The 16,006-nt window shown below is 54.9% G+C and overlaps 3 protein-coding genes across 3 annotated transcripts; 2 read left to right on the forward strand and 1 right to left on the reverse strand.

The window, feature by feature from the left end:
• Window positions 1-1,578: 1,578 nt before the first annotated feature.
• UMAG_11200 (uncharacterized protein) lies at window positions 1,579-4,098 on the reverse strand (the record flags this gene model as incomplete). Its single annotated transcript, XM_011388428.1, has 1 exon — window positions 1,579-4,098. One exon carries the CDS (start codon window positions 4,096-4,098, stop codon window positions 1,579-1,581), a length of 2,520 nt encoding a protein of 839 aa, XP_011386730.1.
• A 1,686-nt stretch (window positions 4,099-5,784) lies between these two features.
• Window positions 5,785-8,379, forward strand: UMAG_11201 (uncharacterized protein; the record flags this gene model as incomplete). The annotated part of the gene is made up of 1 exon (XM_011388429.1): window positions 5,785-8,379. One exon carries the CDS (start codon window positions 5,785-5,787, stop codon window positions 8,377-8,379), a length of 2,595 nt encoding a protein of 864 aa, XP_011386731.1.
• A 534-nt stretch (window positions 8,380-8,913) lies between these two features.
• UMAG_00766 (uncharacterized protein) lies at window positions 8,914-15,900 on the forward strand (the record flags this gene model as incomplete). The annotated part of the gene is made up of 1 exon (XM_011388239.1): window positions 8,914-15,900. One exon carries the CDS (start codon window positions 8,914-8,916, stop codon window positions 15,898-15,900), a length of 6,987 nt encoding a protein of 2,328 aa, XP_011386541.1.
• Window positions 15,901-16,006: the final 106 nt, after the last annotated feature.

Below are 16,006 nucleotides of genomic sequence, written 5' to 3' on the forward strand. Positions count from 1 at the left end.
AAATGATTTGGAAAGGAGGCGCTCGTGGGGTCGTTGCTGATTGGTTCTGCTTCTATGCGTTGTGGTTGGTGTTGATGGAGGGGCGTTAACGTCGCGGTGGCGGACCGTGAAGAAAGATGATCCGGATGTGAGGAGAAGATAGGCTCAGATAGTCAGGGGGGAAAAGGTTGACAAATGACGAATGTGGCATATTTTGGAATTCACGAATTGAGTTGGGAACGACCCAAATAGCACGCAGCCAAACAGTCATGAGGCGACACACAGCCCGGCTCCAGGTCGGCTAGTCCCGAGTATCTCGCCAAAAAAAACAGTACATGCATCTGGCTGCATCACGTACAGCCAACTCGTTGCCAAGACACCTCATCTCGTCCTGCTACCAAGTCAGTTGGCGATCCCCGCCTCGTGGCTCGATCTTAGTGTAAGCTCCCACACCCAATACTACTAACATGTACCTTTCGTGACAGTTTTCGAAACGAGTACAAGCACTGCCGCTCGTGCGATACCTTGTCGATTCAATTCCAACGCCGGTGCTGCATACTCGAGCAAGTGAGCATCCGGTTCTTTGAGCCTGAAATGGCCTTTTCGTTCCGGTTCAGCGCGCCTTTACGTGTAGAGATCCTTCATCAACCTGGAGAAAAAGCTCTCTTCGAAATGGCGCAGTCACGAGTGTGAGTGGAGTAGGCTCATGCGAAAGAACGTCCACAGTAATCTATACACGATCCACGGATAGAAAGAAAATACGATTCATTTAAATCATGCAAAAGCAGAGAATTGACGTAGCGTGATATACGAATCGTAAATCACGAATCACGAATAAGTTACAGTCACGAGTACGTTAGAAGAGACGCGTGTTGTAGATCACAGATCCTTCAAAAAAGTAACATGTGAATCTTCCCACATCTCTATTCCCCACATCCTTAAATCGGCTACCATCAGGAATGCTAAGTTTTTCAAACTGAGCAATTCAAACATGGGAGTCGCTCTCACTCATAGCATGGTTTGTGGCTGTTCTAAAATCAGTGGTATAGGAAGCAGGTGTGATGAGGATGATATTTTGCGGGATCTGGGCGAGCGTACAAGTGTATACAGAGAACTGGGACCATGTAGCGAATCTGTTAGATGTATGATCTGAAAGGCATCGAGCCAAGACGAACGGAGGAACCAGAGTAGAGGAAGGCTCGCATCACAGCAGGAGCCAGAGAAGCCAAAGATAAAGTGAGAAATACTATGACGAGGGTCACACCAACGTCACAATGCAAGTAAAGGTCATGGATGGATCGAGAAGCGGATGCGAGAGAACCGCGAGGAAGAGCAAGAAGGGTGCGGGCGTAGCGAAAGATGCAGGATCGTCTTGACGTCGTGCGTCGAGGCCAAGCACGAAGAGGGACGAAATATTGGACGTGGTATGCATGGTGATGAGACCATGTCGACGACCTTTTGGAGAAGCGTCACGCTTCAATATGGGACAACGAGGAGTCAAATCAGTCCATGTCTTCCTGTCACGTCTACCGAACAGCACGAGAAGTGGCGAAAGATAAGTCTGATTGGAACTGCTCCGATCCTGAGACCGACAGAGAATTAGACAGCAACAGGGTTTGACTGCACCACCGCAGCGAAGTCGAGCATCGGAGCACCCGTACCCGTACCGTTGACAGCCGAAGACGACTGCTTAGGAGCTGCGGTGTTTAACTTGGTCTCGGCCGTGCTTGCAGATGCCGCGTCGGCAGTGGCCTTGTCATCAACTGCAGCTGGCTCGGTCTCCTTGGCAGCCTCAGGCTGCTTCTTGACGGGCGCAGGTGCCGACAGAATCGCCGAAAAGTTGGGCTTGGCAGTGCCATTGGCGCTGGAGTTAAGAGCGGCCGACGAGGACGAAGAAGGTGCCGAGGCGCCGAGGCCATTGGACAGCGCAGGGAAATCATCGGCGCTGGGCAGACGCTGCTGAGTCACAGACTTCTTCTGCCCGGACCCGTTTTGACCAGCCTGACCGTTGGCGCGACCGTTGCTGGTCTGGTTGGAGCGTGGACGAGCGCCGTTCTGCTGGTTCTGGTGGCCCTTGCCTCCCTGAATGCCATTAGGCTGCGGCTTGGCACCGTTCTGTCGGTTGACAGCTACGTGACCATTGGCATTGCCATTGACAACAGGCTTTGAGGGAATCGAAGCAGGCATACGGTCGCCAGTAGCCGCAAGAGTCGCCGCAGGCTTGGCCTCATCCGACTTGCCGGCAGCGGCTGCAGCAGCGGCAGCAGCTGAACGCTTGCCGTTGGCGGTGTTTTCATTTTTGGGCTCGCTCTTGCCAACCACAGCACCATTTGAGTTGTTGTCCTTTGGCGCCAAGCTAGAAGCAGCATCAGTGTTGGCAGGCTTGGCACCATGACTCTGCTCCTTCTTGGCAGCCGAGGTAGCAGAGGGTGTGGGAGCGGTGGTTTCCGCAGGCTTCTGCTCAGCGGTATCGGCTCGCGACGTAGCCTTGTCCGTTGAAGCGGGCTTGTCAACTCCCGCCTCGTCGGCATTACGGATTGTGGTCTGCGCCGACGCAGGAGACGTCGACACGGTCACGTTGGTGGGGACAGCAGGAAGACCGTTGCTGTCGCTGATAGCGGCTGTGCTCGACTGAGCAGCAGAGGTGCCGTTGGCCATTGAGCCAATGGTCGATCCTCTGGCGCTCTTGGCAGCAAGAGCGCGGTTGATGCCGCGAGCTGCCTCGATCGAGTGACTCGGACGGCCAGCATTAGGACCACGCATGTCGGTGCCATCAGGCAGGATGTGGGGGAAGCGGCAGTCCTCACCGTGCTTGCAGGCGGAGCGGGCGAAGAAGTGGCAAGCAGGACGCTCGGTTGAGCGCTTGCTGAAGTCAGCTCGCGAACCGAAGCTACCACTCATGGAGGCGCCACCGCGTCGAGCGCCCTTGTGGCCACGAGGGAAGGTTTGCGAGCCGGTCAAGATGGCGCCATCAGTGCCGACCGACACGCCGTTCTGTGCGCCGGGAGCGGGCTGGAAAGGAGTGGCATGGTGAGCCATAAATGCGCTAAAGGAGGTAGCAATGTTGTTCGAGTTGTCGTAATTTGCTGCCTCATTGTCAGCGACTGTCGCCTCGGCAGCGGACGTGGTATTGGCGGCATCGCCTTGAACGGGCGCGGCGGAAGAGGAGGTCTCGGCCACGGGCTGCTGCGAGCTGTCCTTCGCTACCGTTTCTGGTCCAGCTTCACCAACCTGATTCGACTCGAACTGTTGACGCGACTGAGCAGCAAAGTGGTTAGCGTAGGCATCGCCATCGGCTGAGTGCGGTGCATGCGCCATGTGCGGAGGAGGTGGCATGTGGACGGGCATGGGTACACCGGCGTGCGTGTACTGAATAGGCATAGGGGGAGCCATCGAGTAGAAATGCTGTGGTGGGCCATAAGCAGGGTAGCCGTAAGCGGGAGACTGGTAGAACATAGGTGCTTGACCAGGCGAAACGGGAGCAGCGGTGGATGCTGATGCGGGCATAGCGACTGGGTGGGCAAACATGCATTTATCTCCGTATCGGCAGTTGGGAAAGAAGCGGCAAGGAATCATCTTGGCGACTTCGGGAGGCGGGAGGCTACCGGAGGAGCTCTCCTTGGGCGCATGGCCGCGGTGCTCGGGGTTGAGAGAAGGGTCGTAGAAGCTGTGCTGAGGCTGGAAGGGGTACATGGGTTGCGATATGGGGTGGTGGAGAGCATGCTGCTGGTGCATAGATGCGTCCATCGTAGGGTGCCCCTGGTAAGCAGGAGGCTGAACGTAGCTGACAGTACCATCCGGAAGCTGTTTGCCTCCATGTGAGTCAATCACAGGTGCGCTCTGGAAGACAGCGGACTGGGTGAGCTGCAAGGCGTTGTTGATGACCGAAGCGACTTCCGGGTTTTGCTTGAGAGCTGCGTCCTGAGCTACCTCGACCGCGTTGGCGCCCTTGGCGAGGAGCTGCGTGACTACATCAACGTGGTTGCTTCGAACTGCATGGTGAAGGGCAGTGAGTCCGGCCTCATCGCGAGCATCAACGTTGAGCGAAGGATCCTCGAGAAGTGAGCTGACGAGTTCGACGTTGCCGTCCTGGGATGCCTGGAAGAGGGTAGCGGTCATGACGGCGTGTCAAGTGCTATGAGAAATGCAGATGGAAGGGCACACCAAAGCCTCGCTCCCACTGCTCTTGCTGGAATGACTCGACTGTAGCGAGCTGCGATGAATCAGTGGTGAACGAGCGACGATCAGGCACACAGAGGGTCAGGTGCTAAATGCTAAAGAGATCCAATACGATCGCTTGATGCGTGCCGGATCAGAGTGCGAAGAAAACCCTTGAGGGCGAATGCAAATAGAAGGGGCTTTCAGCTGAGCCTGGAATGCAATGGACCGGTCAAAGGGATGATCAACAAGGAGACACGAGAAGGTCGAGGCAGCTTGGAGGAGGGGGCAATCGTCAATAGAGATGAAAGGAAGCGAGGAGACAGAGAGCAAGCTGCAGTAACGAAACGTAGCAGCTTATGGGAATGACGGCTGGAAATAGGGATGAGGCCAAGAGTGGATGATGAGGACGTTGGCACAGAGGGTGTCACTTGCTTGGTCTCGCGACAGCATTAGAAGATCTTCGCCTGGTCCTCCTTGTCGGCTTGATTGGCAGGGCAAAAAAGAATGAAAAAGCTGAGACTTGGCTTGGGAAAGGCAGAGAGCTGGTCGCTTTCAATTCGCCGCTTAACTCTCTTTCCTTCTGCCACCTTCCCTTGGTCATTTCTGTGATTCAACGCTCAACACTCATCACGACTCACAACTTTTTTTTCTTCTCTCCATCTTCTTCGTCTTGTTCCTCCTGCTGCGTTCTCTTACCAGCCAAAATTTTCATTTCTTTTTTCCGTCCTCCAGTTCTTCCAAAAGTGAAAATAATTCACGATTGCGCTTCTGCTCGTCGGTTGAGTCAAGCAAGTGCGCTTTCTGCCAATTAAGCTCACAGCGAGTCGTGATCTTTGCTGTAGTCACGACTTGGTGATTCCACGCACGAAGAGCTTTAGCACCTACAAATCACGAATCTCGTGTGACGCAGTTCAGGGAGAACCTTTTTTTTTGTGTCTGATCTGCTCGGACGAATGCAGCCGAACAGATACATGCTAGACTACATCAGAGACCGACAATATGAGCTCCATGTGAGTCGGTTGTTTCTAGCAGCATGACGAGCATCATGGTTCAACATGTAACCATACCGTATAAGCATACCCTGTAGGCTGCGGCTTGGTGTGCAGCATACACGCAACTTGCCCGGTTGAGCTGGGACACGGAGCCGAACGGCGTGTACTCAGATCTCCCCAGCTACGCTCGCGATTAGAATTCGTAAGCAAAAGGATCCGACGAAAAAGAGGCGAAAATCTTGATGAGAAAAGCGGGCCACAAAAGTCAGCGACGCTTTTCTTCCCGCCTGCCAAGTCACGAGTGGATCGTCCAACCAAACGCGAAACCCTCGCTGCAGTTGACTGACTCGCACGGCTGTGATTCACGATTTCCATCAGCACTGACAGCCTGCACCCATAACTCACGACTCTGTATGGATTTCTTCCAAAACTTCGCAGCTGCGGTTCAAAGCTTAACACAGACATCAACAGCATCGCATCATCCCAAAGATTCTTGACATCTCGCATCCGTCCCTCACTTGAAGCCCTGACAGTATCAGCTCACTCAGAAAGCTCTGTAACACAGCCGGCACCGATTCAGGCGACTCGACAATCATCACACGCTGAATTAGCGACTCATCGACACCGACAACTACGAAAGCCAGCGCTCGACATGGTCCTGCGTTGCTACAGTCGGCGGCACGTCGTGCCTGCCGCTCAGACACTTGCACGAAACATCTCGACTGCTCGTGTGGTAGCCACAGCTCATCCAGAGACGCCAGCAGGCGTCTCTCAGCAGCGCAACGCCGCCGCGAACTCGAGTGAACAACGTCACGAGAGCTGGTCCTTCTTCTTTCCTGATCACCTTCCTTGGACGCAGAGGCCACCATACACATCGCGAGCGAGGCATCCGCTCGTCAAGAAGCTCATATCAGAGATCTACAGCACCTCGCGCGAACCCGCTGCCAACCGTGTATGGAAGGCCTACACCGACCTGAAAGAAGCGTACGATGCCGATTTGGCATCTTCCGCGTCTTCTTCCTCGACCTCCCTTCTCTCTCAGCTCGAGCCAGCCCACCTGCAACTCCTTCTCCGTGCCATCGATCCATCTGTAGCAAAGACCAGAAAGCTTTCTCGTGCCGAGAGCAAGCGTCGGCAGAGGATGCAGCAGCACCGATCCATCCTCACTTCCGGCGACTCCCCATTTAAGATCCTATTCGTGGAGTCACACAGCTCTCGAAACGCAGGCAAGATATTCGATGCTCAGCACCCTGTCCGCGAGTACATGCGCCGCGTACAGATCATCTTCCGCGACATGAGGCTTCATTCGTCCATCGTGCCCTCCACTAGCTCGTCGGTTGAAGTTCTGCCCAGCCTCGCCGACTACAACCACGTCCTCTCACGCCTAGCCACAGGCGGTCACATTGGCCCAATGTCATCCATCTGGAACGACATCACCGGCACGTCATCCGGAGCGCGCTCCAAAGGTCTTTTTCCCAACCAACACACGTACAGAGAGCTGATGATTGGATTGAGCCGACATGCTACCGAGCAAATTGAGAGAGTGCAGAAGGGCGAAGCCTCCAGGCTCTTCAACTTCTCGGGCAAGAAAAAGGAGCTCGATAAGTCGGCCAGAGCTGCAGCAGCTGGCCAGGCCAAGTTTGGTCAGATTCTGGCACCTTCTGCCCGTGCTGCCGCCATTCTAGCAGCTCTTCGCACCATGGCGCTGCTCAAGGATATGAAGGATCACGCCGTAACGCCAGGTCAAATGACGCTCGACTTTGCTGCAAGGACACTCAGGCTCGCAGGACATATCGATGGTCTTCACCTGCTTATACAGCAGGCGTATGGCATCGATCTCCACGCTCCCGACTCGGTCGAGGCAGCACAAAGGCAACAGGAAGGCCTCGCCCCCACTACCCACACTCTCAACACCATCCTCATGGCGCTCGGTGAGCAAGCCAGTGTTCCCCAAATGATCTCAGCTTTCGAGACCCTTGCCAAGCCTTTGCCGCTCAACACGTCCAGTGCCGATGTCAGTGCCTCCACCGAAGGCGTCTTTTCGACCAATTGGAGGGATATTTTCAGCAGCATGCGAAATCGTGATTCTGAGCTCGCACAGCTCGGCAACAGCGCTGAAAACTCCAGCGTTCCAGAGGTGTTTGCCAATTGCTATCCACGAAGAATCTCCCCCAACACCAAAACTTTCCAGATCCTCCTGCGTCATTGCTGCAGCGAGGTGGACCCACTTAGATCACCAGTGGCCCTCAAGGCGGAATCCAACTCTAGCTCCATCGCCACGCTTGCAAAAGAGGCTACCGAGTCGGCTCTCGCGGATATGCAGGACGGCGGGCTGCGCGCTGCCGAAATGAAGCGCAGAACCAGCGGAGCATACATCTTATTTGCAAAGAGCCTCCTGTCCGAAGCCCTGGACAGATCCGACGATATCTTGCGCGCAGGGGCTCGCAATCTCGGCATCAACGTTGATCGATTCGAGCAACAAGTTTGCGCAGCAGACGCTGCAATCGATCCTGCTGACGGAGCATCTCCCGACGCGGCTGCCTCGGCTCAACCACGTCCGGAGCATCTGCGCTTCTCTGTTACACCGGGACGTGCGACGGATGCCGACTTCTTGCCGATCCTGGAGCAACCTACCTTCTCCATTACGGCCTCCATGCTGGAACCTTTCATGTCGTCCGCATCTGCGCGCAAGAGAATGGGCGAGCTGCGCTGGCTCCGGTCAACGCTCTCCAAAGCTTTGGAGATCAAAGCTGCAGAAGCTAAGATGATCGACACTGCGTGGCAAATCTACAGTGCGCGCTACTCCAAGGCGCGTCAGCTTGCCTCGGCGCAAGAGTCCGGCGACCTGTCTCCTTCTGACAACATGCAAGACCTCGCACCGTTGCAGCTGAACGACCAGAAGTCGAACGAGATCTTTGCCTTCCTCCATCGACTACGCCTGCAGCATCGGATCGCTACCAAGCAGTCGCAAGCTCTGGAGCAGCTGCTCTACGATCGACTGGATGAACGTCTTCGAAATCTTGCGACGCGCAGAAATACGCGCCAGAAGCAGCGAGCACTCGCACATCGAGAAGAACGACTTCGGGCCGAAAAGCAGCGGCTGGAGGATCAAGAGCGCGAGGCGGCTCGCAAGGTACAGGCGGCTGAAGCGAGAAGGCTTCGGGCACTGCAGAAGGATCAGCAGGCGGCACAACAAGCTTCCGACGATAATCCACGCTCGCACATCGAAGTTGCCTCAGCTGCTTAATCACAAAAGACGCAGTCTCCATCCTGCTCTCACCAAGATTGATACTCACTCGTTGTTTCACACCTTTTCTGTACCATCTAGAGTGAACTTGAGCAGTCTATGTCAGCAACATCATGTTTTGTGCTGGATGATATTGTGCGATACTTGAGTTTGTTTAAACTCGCTGCGAAGGCTTGTGCCAGTAGATGACGGCGAGAGGATCCGAGCTAGAAGCGTGTCGTTTTGAGAAGTTTACGCGTTACACAGGTCAACAACTCGAAAATGCACCAGCCACCTGAGCTTTTCGGCGCTGCAGCAACTCCGCGGTTCTTCGCAACGAAAGTCACGAGTGGTGGGCGCAAGTTGTTCAACATATCTCTCGTTTCCACCATCACCGGCGACTTGAACATTTCCTTGACTGACCAAGACTCCACCACACACTTGCACTGCAGAGCGCCCAGAGCTGTCAATGGCACAGACTCTCTCAAGATCAAACCCAGTTGTCCACGTCTAACAAGAAGCATTGCTTCGTAACGCAACGCACGGCTCATCAAAATGGCCGACGCGGAGGCGGCTGAGCGAGCCGCTAAGGCAGCTCGTGCAAGGGCCAAGCTCAAAAAGCATCAAGCTCAGAAGAAGGCGGCTGCTGAGGCCGAAACAGGTACAGCTGCCAGCACCACCACCAGCAAAGACGATGCGGGATCTCCCCCATCAGACCACGCCGACACACCGATGCTAGAGGAGTCTGTTTCAGCCATCGACGATGACGCGACTGACAAATCTGCATCGAAAGTCGACAAGCCTGAAGCGGTCGTCTCTGAAACGGCGGGTCATAGCGCGGAGCTACAAGAAGCTCAAACCAAGATCGCGTCCCTCGCATTGCAGCTCGAAAGCACAAACGAAGACCTGAAGAAGGCGACAGAGGAAGCCTCGTCGCTCAAAAGACAACTCGATCAGCACAAAGAGGAAGCGCAGGCCTCGTTACAGGCTTTAGAACACTCCAACAAAACAGCAACGGAAATGCTCGAGAACGACCTTTCGAAGCAACGCGCCAAGGCAACACAACTCGAAGCCGAGCTTCAGAGCCAACGCGATCTGCTGCAGACGGCACAGAAGCAAGTGGCTGTGTCCATGAAGACCGTTTCGGATCTCGAAGCTTCACACAAGAAGGATGCTGACGAATCTAAAGCGCTCAAGGATCGACTTGCTCTTGTCGAAGCAGATCATAAGAAGGCTAGCGATCGTTCGTCAGAACTCGAGATCAGCCTATCAGAGCTCCAAGAGGCAAGCGCGAAGGCGTCCTCAAAAGCAAAAGGACTGGCCGCCAAGCTTAAGGAGGCCGAAGGTAGGATCCAAGATGCTGAAGCCAAGTTTGAATCAGAAGCCAAAAGCGTCAAGCAGCTTCACGAAGATAAGGCCAAATTGGAAGCTGATATGCAAGAGAAACAGAAGCAAGCAGATGACCTCCGCAAGACGCTCAGTTCGCGTGAGACCACCATCCAAGATCTCGAAATGAAACTGTCCGATCCAAGCAAGGCCAACCAGATCGAAGCGCTGCACAAGCAGCTGGCCGAGGCAGCGGCGAAGATCTCGATACTACAAGCCGATGTGCGCGAGAAGGACCAGAGTATCAGGAGCTCATCCGCTGACAGCGAGAAGCTGGTGCAACAAGTCAAGGAGCTCAAGCAGCAGGCAGAGTCATCAAGATCATCCATCACTGCGCTTGAAGGCAAGCTTGCCGAAGCCACAGACCGCGAAGCAAAGGTCAACTCCTCTCTAAAAGACATGATCGCAAAAAATTCTACGCTGGCCTCCCAACACGAAGAGCTCGAGAAAAAGCACGCCAAGACCGAAGCCGATGTCCAAATTTGGACGAAGAAGGTCGAGCAACACACTCAGTCACTTGCAAAGAGCGAGGAGGCTGCCGCAAGTGTCAAAGACCGTGCGAACAGTGCCGAGAAGCAGCTTGCAGCAGTTCAGAAAGAGAGTGACCTGCTCGACAGTTCCCTTTCTGATGTCAAGCAGCAAGTCGAGACGCTCACCCGAGACAAGGCAGACCTCGAGAAGGCCAACGCTGATGCTTTCAACACTTCGGAAAAGACAGTTCAAGAGAGCGCGAAAGAGATTATGGAGCTCAAGAGCAAAGTGCGACAGCTCGAAGAGCAAGCTCTGACGGACAGCAAGGCGGCATCGCAATTGCTAGAAGATGCCAAGACGCAAGCCAGCAAATCCGCGAAGGACGCCAAGAACCTTTCTGCCTCACTCAAAGAGTCACAAGACAAGCTCAAGGCACTGGAAACTCAGCTGAAAGAGCGCGATAGTCACCTGTCTTCCGCCAAAGACAAGCAAACGTCAACCGAACAAGATCTCGCCGCTGCTACCTCGCAGGTCGAAAAGGTGTCAAACGAGCTCGAGGGTGTCAAGGCCCAGTTGACATGCGCCAAGAACGAGCATGCCCAGTCTCTCAACAAGATCAAGGATCTCAACGAACAACTGACAAAAGCCGAGAGCGATGTCAAGACACTCGACACGGCAGCTGCCAAAGCCCAGGCGGAGCTTGAGGCGTCCAAGAAGCGAGTGGTATCCTTTGAGACAAAGGAGAAGGAGTGGCTTTCCAAGCATAAAGAGCTCGAAAGCGCTAAATCCATGGTCCTAGAGGATATGGCTGCTTTGAAGAAAGATGTCGACAACCACAAAACTGGTAGTGCAAATACATCCAAGGAGCTTGCTGCACTGAGCTCCAAGCACGACGAGGTTCAGAAGAATCTGCAGCAAGCGCAGCAGAAGCTACAAGAGACAAGCGCCAAGAGCTCCGAGCGTGAAAAGCAAATCGTTGATCTGACGTCTCAGCTTGTCTCTTCCAAAAGCGAGACTGACAAGGAGCGAGAGAAAATCGAGAGCTTGCAGGCCAAGCTCGACGCAGAACGCGAAGCGCACAGGCAGTCTGAGCAAGCAGCTATGCAGATCGAGGCCAAACTCGGGACGACTACCAAGCGAGCCGATGACCTGGACGAGCGAGTCCAGTCTCTGAGCTCGGAACTTGACAAGGTCAAGTCTGATCACAAGCAGGCACAGTCAACCGCTGCCGATCGACAGAAAGAGCTAGAATCCGCGAAACTGGAGGCCTCCAAGGTCAATGACGAGCTCAATGCGGTCAAGCTTGCACTGACCAAGTCTGAAGAAGCTTTCAACAAGCTCGAGGGTGATAAGTCGGCGATGGATAAAATTGTCACAAGTCTGCGCGAAGAGAAGCTGGCCTCGGACAAGAAGCTGGAACTCTTGGTTGCCGACTTGGAGAAGGCTAGAAACGACTACCGTGACGCAATCAGCCAGTCTGAGCAGCACCAGGCAACCGCCGAGACCAGGGAAAAAGAGCTTTCACAGATCAAACGTGACGTCCAAGTCCATGAAGCAACAATCGCCGACCTTCAAGGAAAGCACACTAGTCTTGAGAAGTCATCCGCTCAACTGACCGAGGTGAAGGAAAAACTCAAGAAAGACCTGGAGGCTGCCATCTTGGGTGCACAGAACCAGAAGGCGTCTGCCGAGTCTAAAGACAAGGACATCAAGGCTCTCGAAGCCAAGCTGTCGACTTCTGAGGCCAGTCTGACCAAAGCTACTGATGACGCAGCTGCGATACGGGCCCATAACGATAAGCTCCAAAGAGAGCTGGAAGCTCAGACCAAGGAACTCGACGCTTTCAGCAAATCGGCGGAACAGATGGCTGAGCGGATCAAGGCGCTGGAAGCCAAGGTTGCCGATGATGGTATTCAGCTCGCCAAGTCCTCGGAAGAAGTCATCGCCTCAAAGGCTCAAATGACACAGCTTGAAAATGATGTTCAGACTAGAACTTCAGAGCTCGAAGCATCTCGTGCCGAAGCTCAAGCAAGCAAGTCTTCTGCCGAAGCGCTCACGAAAGAGCTTAGTGCGGTCAAGGCCAAGCTCGAAGAATCGGATGTGAAATTGTCCCAGTCCACAGAGGATGTTGCTTCCGCTCAAGCCCGCATCCAGGAGCTTCATAGCCAACTCGAGGCGAAGAGCTCGGAGCTCAACGCCAAGACGTCCGAGTCGGATCAGTATAAGGCGAAAGTCGAGCAACTCGTCGAGCAGCTCGAGACGGCTCAGCAGCAGCAGTCAAACTTGCAAGACAAGCTGAAAGAGGCCGCTACTGCGCATGTAGATCTTTCGAAGCTGCACGAGCAAAAGACGGCCGAACACGAGGCTGCGCAGGCTGAAATCAAGGAGCAGCGCACGCTTGTCACCAAGAAGACGAAGGACCACGAGCTGGCAAGAGCCGAAGCGACAAAATTGTCCGAGACTTTGAAGGCTTTGCAGAGCACGCATGAGGATGTCAACCAACAATGGCAAGACGTCGAAGCGCGGCACAAGGCCCTTGTTGCGCAGCATGCTGAGCATTCAAAGGTATCTCAAGCCCAGACGAAAGAGCTCGAAGCTGCCAAGGCAAAGATTGATGATCTCAGTTCCGAGCTGTCTGCCTCGAGCGCTGCCTATGCGAACGTCAAAACGGAGATGGAGGAGAAGACTACGCTTGCGCAAGAGCTCGAGCACAAGCTCCAGACATCCATCACCGAGATCGAGAAGCTCACCGAGCGCGCCACTGCCGGCGAGCAAAGTCTTATCGCCAAGCAAGAAGAATTCGACACGCTTCAAGGACAAGCTGACGAGCAGGCTAAAAAGCTCAAGGCGCTCGAAACCGAATTGGCTGCAGCACAAAAGTCGGCCAGAGATGCCAGTCTGAAGCACAAGGCTGCTGTCACAGCTGCGTCCAAGCAAGTCGAAGCGCTCAAAGCTGAGCTTGAGAAGGCCAAAACCGAGCATGCCCAAGCTCTCGCTAGTGCGAGCGACGAGCACAAAGCTGCGCTAAAGGTGGCGGCGGAAGAGCTTTCATCGGTCAGAGCGGAGCTTGAGCAAACCAAGGCTGCTCATTCTGCTGCGCTTGCTGCGGCTGCGAAGGAGCTCAAGTCTGCGATTGAAGCCGCATCAAAGCAATTGGATGACACCAAAGCAGAGCATACAGAGGCTTTCGCACAGGCTTTGAGAGAGCACCAAGTTGCTGCCGCTGCTGCCGAAAACGAGTTCAAAGCTCTTCAGTCAGAGCACGTAGCAGTTCAAGCTGAACACGCCAAGCTGACAGCAGCCACCTCGAAAGAGCTAGAGCAGCTCAATGCGGACGTGAAGAAGGCTCGTGCGGAGCATGAGAAGTCCAAGAAAGAGCATGCAGAGTCACAATCAATCGCCTCGAAAAGGCTTGCAGAGCTTGAAGCCGAATTCAGCACGGCCAAGCAAGAGCATGCCGAAGCGACCGAGAAGGCTGCCGAAGAGCACAAGGCTTCTCTCACTGCTGCATCGAAGAGGTTCGAGGCGCTGACAGCGGAGCACGTGCAGGTCAAGAGCCAGCACGCCAAAGCGATGCAAGAAGCATTGCAACAGCTCGAAGACGTCCGCGCTGCCCACGAGACGGCAAAGTCCGAGCATATCGGAGCACTTGAATCCGCACGACAGCAAGTCGAAGAGCTCCAGGCAGCTTACGAAACGGCCAAAGCCGAACACGCAGATGCGCTCGCTCAAGTCGACAAGGAGCACAACAGTGCATTCGACTCTTTGGCTGCTGAGCGAACCAAGCTCGGCTCGGAACTTGCTTCGCTCCGCGAAGAGCACGAGGCAGCGGTCTCTTTGCACCGCACAGAGCGCGACGAGGCATCCGCGAAACTCACCAAGGCTACCGCCGACCATAGCGCAGCGCAGCAGGCCAGCGAACAGCAGCTCTCTGCGCTGAAAGCCTCGCTTGAAAAACTGCAACGCGAGCGCGATCAGCAGATGGCAGTGCATACCACGGAGATGGTGGATTTGAGTAAAGGCTTGGAGCAAGCCCACGCCAAGATCCGCGATGGAGAGGCTGAGCTGGAAACGCGCGTCAAGGAGCTCGATTCTGTGAGGGAACAATTGGTCAGCACCGAGAAGGATCTCAAAGCGCGCAGTGGCGAATTGGATTCGTTGAGGACCGAGATGGAACGTCTGAAGCAGGCTCTTACTTCACATGACGAGAAAATCGAATCTCTGCACAGCAATCACGCTTCCACTCTCCGAGACAAAGCCCGAGACCTCGAGGCATTGGAGAAGGAGACGGAACGAATGAAGCAGGAACTCGCTTCACGCGACGAGAAGATCGAGTCTCTGCAGAGCGATCACGCGTCTGCTCTGCAGGACAAAGATCTAGCGCTCAAGGCTTTGCAGAACGAGATGGAACAGATGAAGCAGGAGCTCGCTTCACGCGATGCGAGGATCAGCTCGCTCGTATCGGACCACACATTCGCGCTCGCCGCCAAAGACGAAGAACTCTCATCTGTGCGCAACCTGCACGACTCGACCACCTCGGAACGTGCGCACCTCTCTGCATCGCTTTCCGAAACTCAATCTTTCCTATCGACCCTGCAAGCGGAGCTCGAGACTGTTAAAGCGGAGCTAAGCGTCGCCAAATCAACCGTCGACCAGAACGCGCAGGACAAGTCTTCAGACGCATCCAAGCTCGCCAAGCTTTTGTCCGAGGTGACGGCGCTCAAGAAAAAGCATCTGACCGCCAAGTCTTGCGCGGAAGCCGCGAGGAAGGAGAATGTGGATCTGCGGACGCAGCTGGACAAGGTGCGTGGCGAGGCGAGCAAAACGGGTGCGGAATCGGAGTTGCTGGTTGAAGCGCTCCGATCCGAGCTCGAACTGGTGAAGGCCAAAGCTCAGGAAGCGGAGGCGAAGCTGGTGCAGGTCAAGTCAGAGCACGAGGCTGAGGTGAAGAAGAAGGCTGATCAGGACGGGTTGAAGCGAGAGGTGGATAACGAGAGCGTGTTCAGTAAGGAGCATCTAGAGGATGTGATTCAAGTGCATGAGCTCGAGAAGAGTACGTTGAGGTCGATGATTCGCAAGTTGGAAGCGAGCGTGTTTGAGGAGACGGACAAGGCGCATCGTGCGATGCGGAGGGCGATCGAGCTGGAGGAGAGGCTTCGCGGTGTTGGTTCTTCGAGCAACGGTGCTGCGGGTGATGGTGAAGCTGGTAGCGGTAGAAGTCATCGTCGCAGCACGACGAGTTTGCATGTTCCATCGCTATCGCCGCTCGTTGAACGCGAGACGTACGACTCGCAGGATGTTGCGCTTCCTTCACCCTCACCTTCCAACGTCAGCGCCGCCAGCACCACCACGTCGACCGCTTCAGCGCGAAGGGGCATTCGAACGCTTCCAGCGTCCGAACTCCCCCTACCTGCGGCCCAAAGACATCGACGTCGTGAAAGCCTGCAAATGCTCGCAGCGAGAATTCAACCTTGCTCCTCCCTGGACAGTGACGCCTCCAACTCCTCTCTGCCACCCCTCCAATCCGTCACTATCACAAGTAAAGGCCATACTCCGTCCAACAGCATCAACGCCCCGCTGGCCCCCACCACAGACGGCAGAGCCAAGCACGCCGGAAGACATCAGTTTGCCAACGACGAACTGCTATACTGCGCTTGTTGCCGCGACGATTTGATCATTGTCTAGATCTTCCATGTTTTCAAGCATCCCGAGCAACTTGATTCTCCGCGAAACTTTAAAGACTCACAGACTGTGTTTTCCAGTTTTCTAGCCGTGGAATTTGTTCAGCAAG

Source organism: Mycosarcoma maydis, chromosome 1 (assembly GCF_000328475.2).
Source record: "Mycosarcoma maydis chromosome 1, whole genome shotgun sequence".
Classification (NCBI taxonomy): domain Eukaryota; kingdom Fungi; phylum Basidiomycota; class Ustilaginomycetes; order Ustilaginales; genus Mycosarcoma; species Mycosarcoma maydis.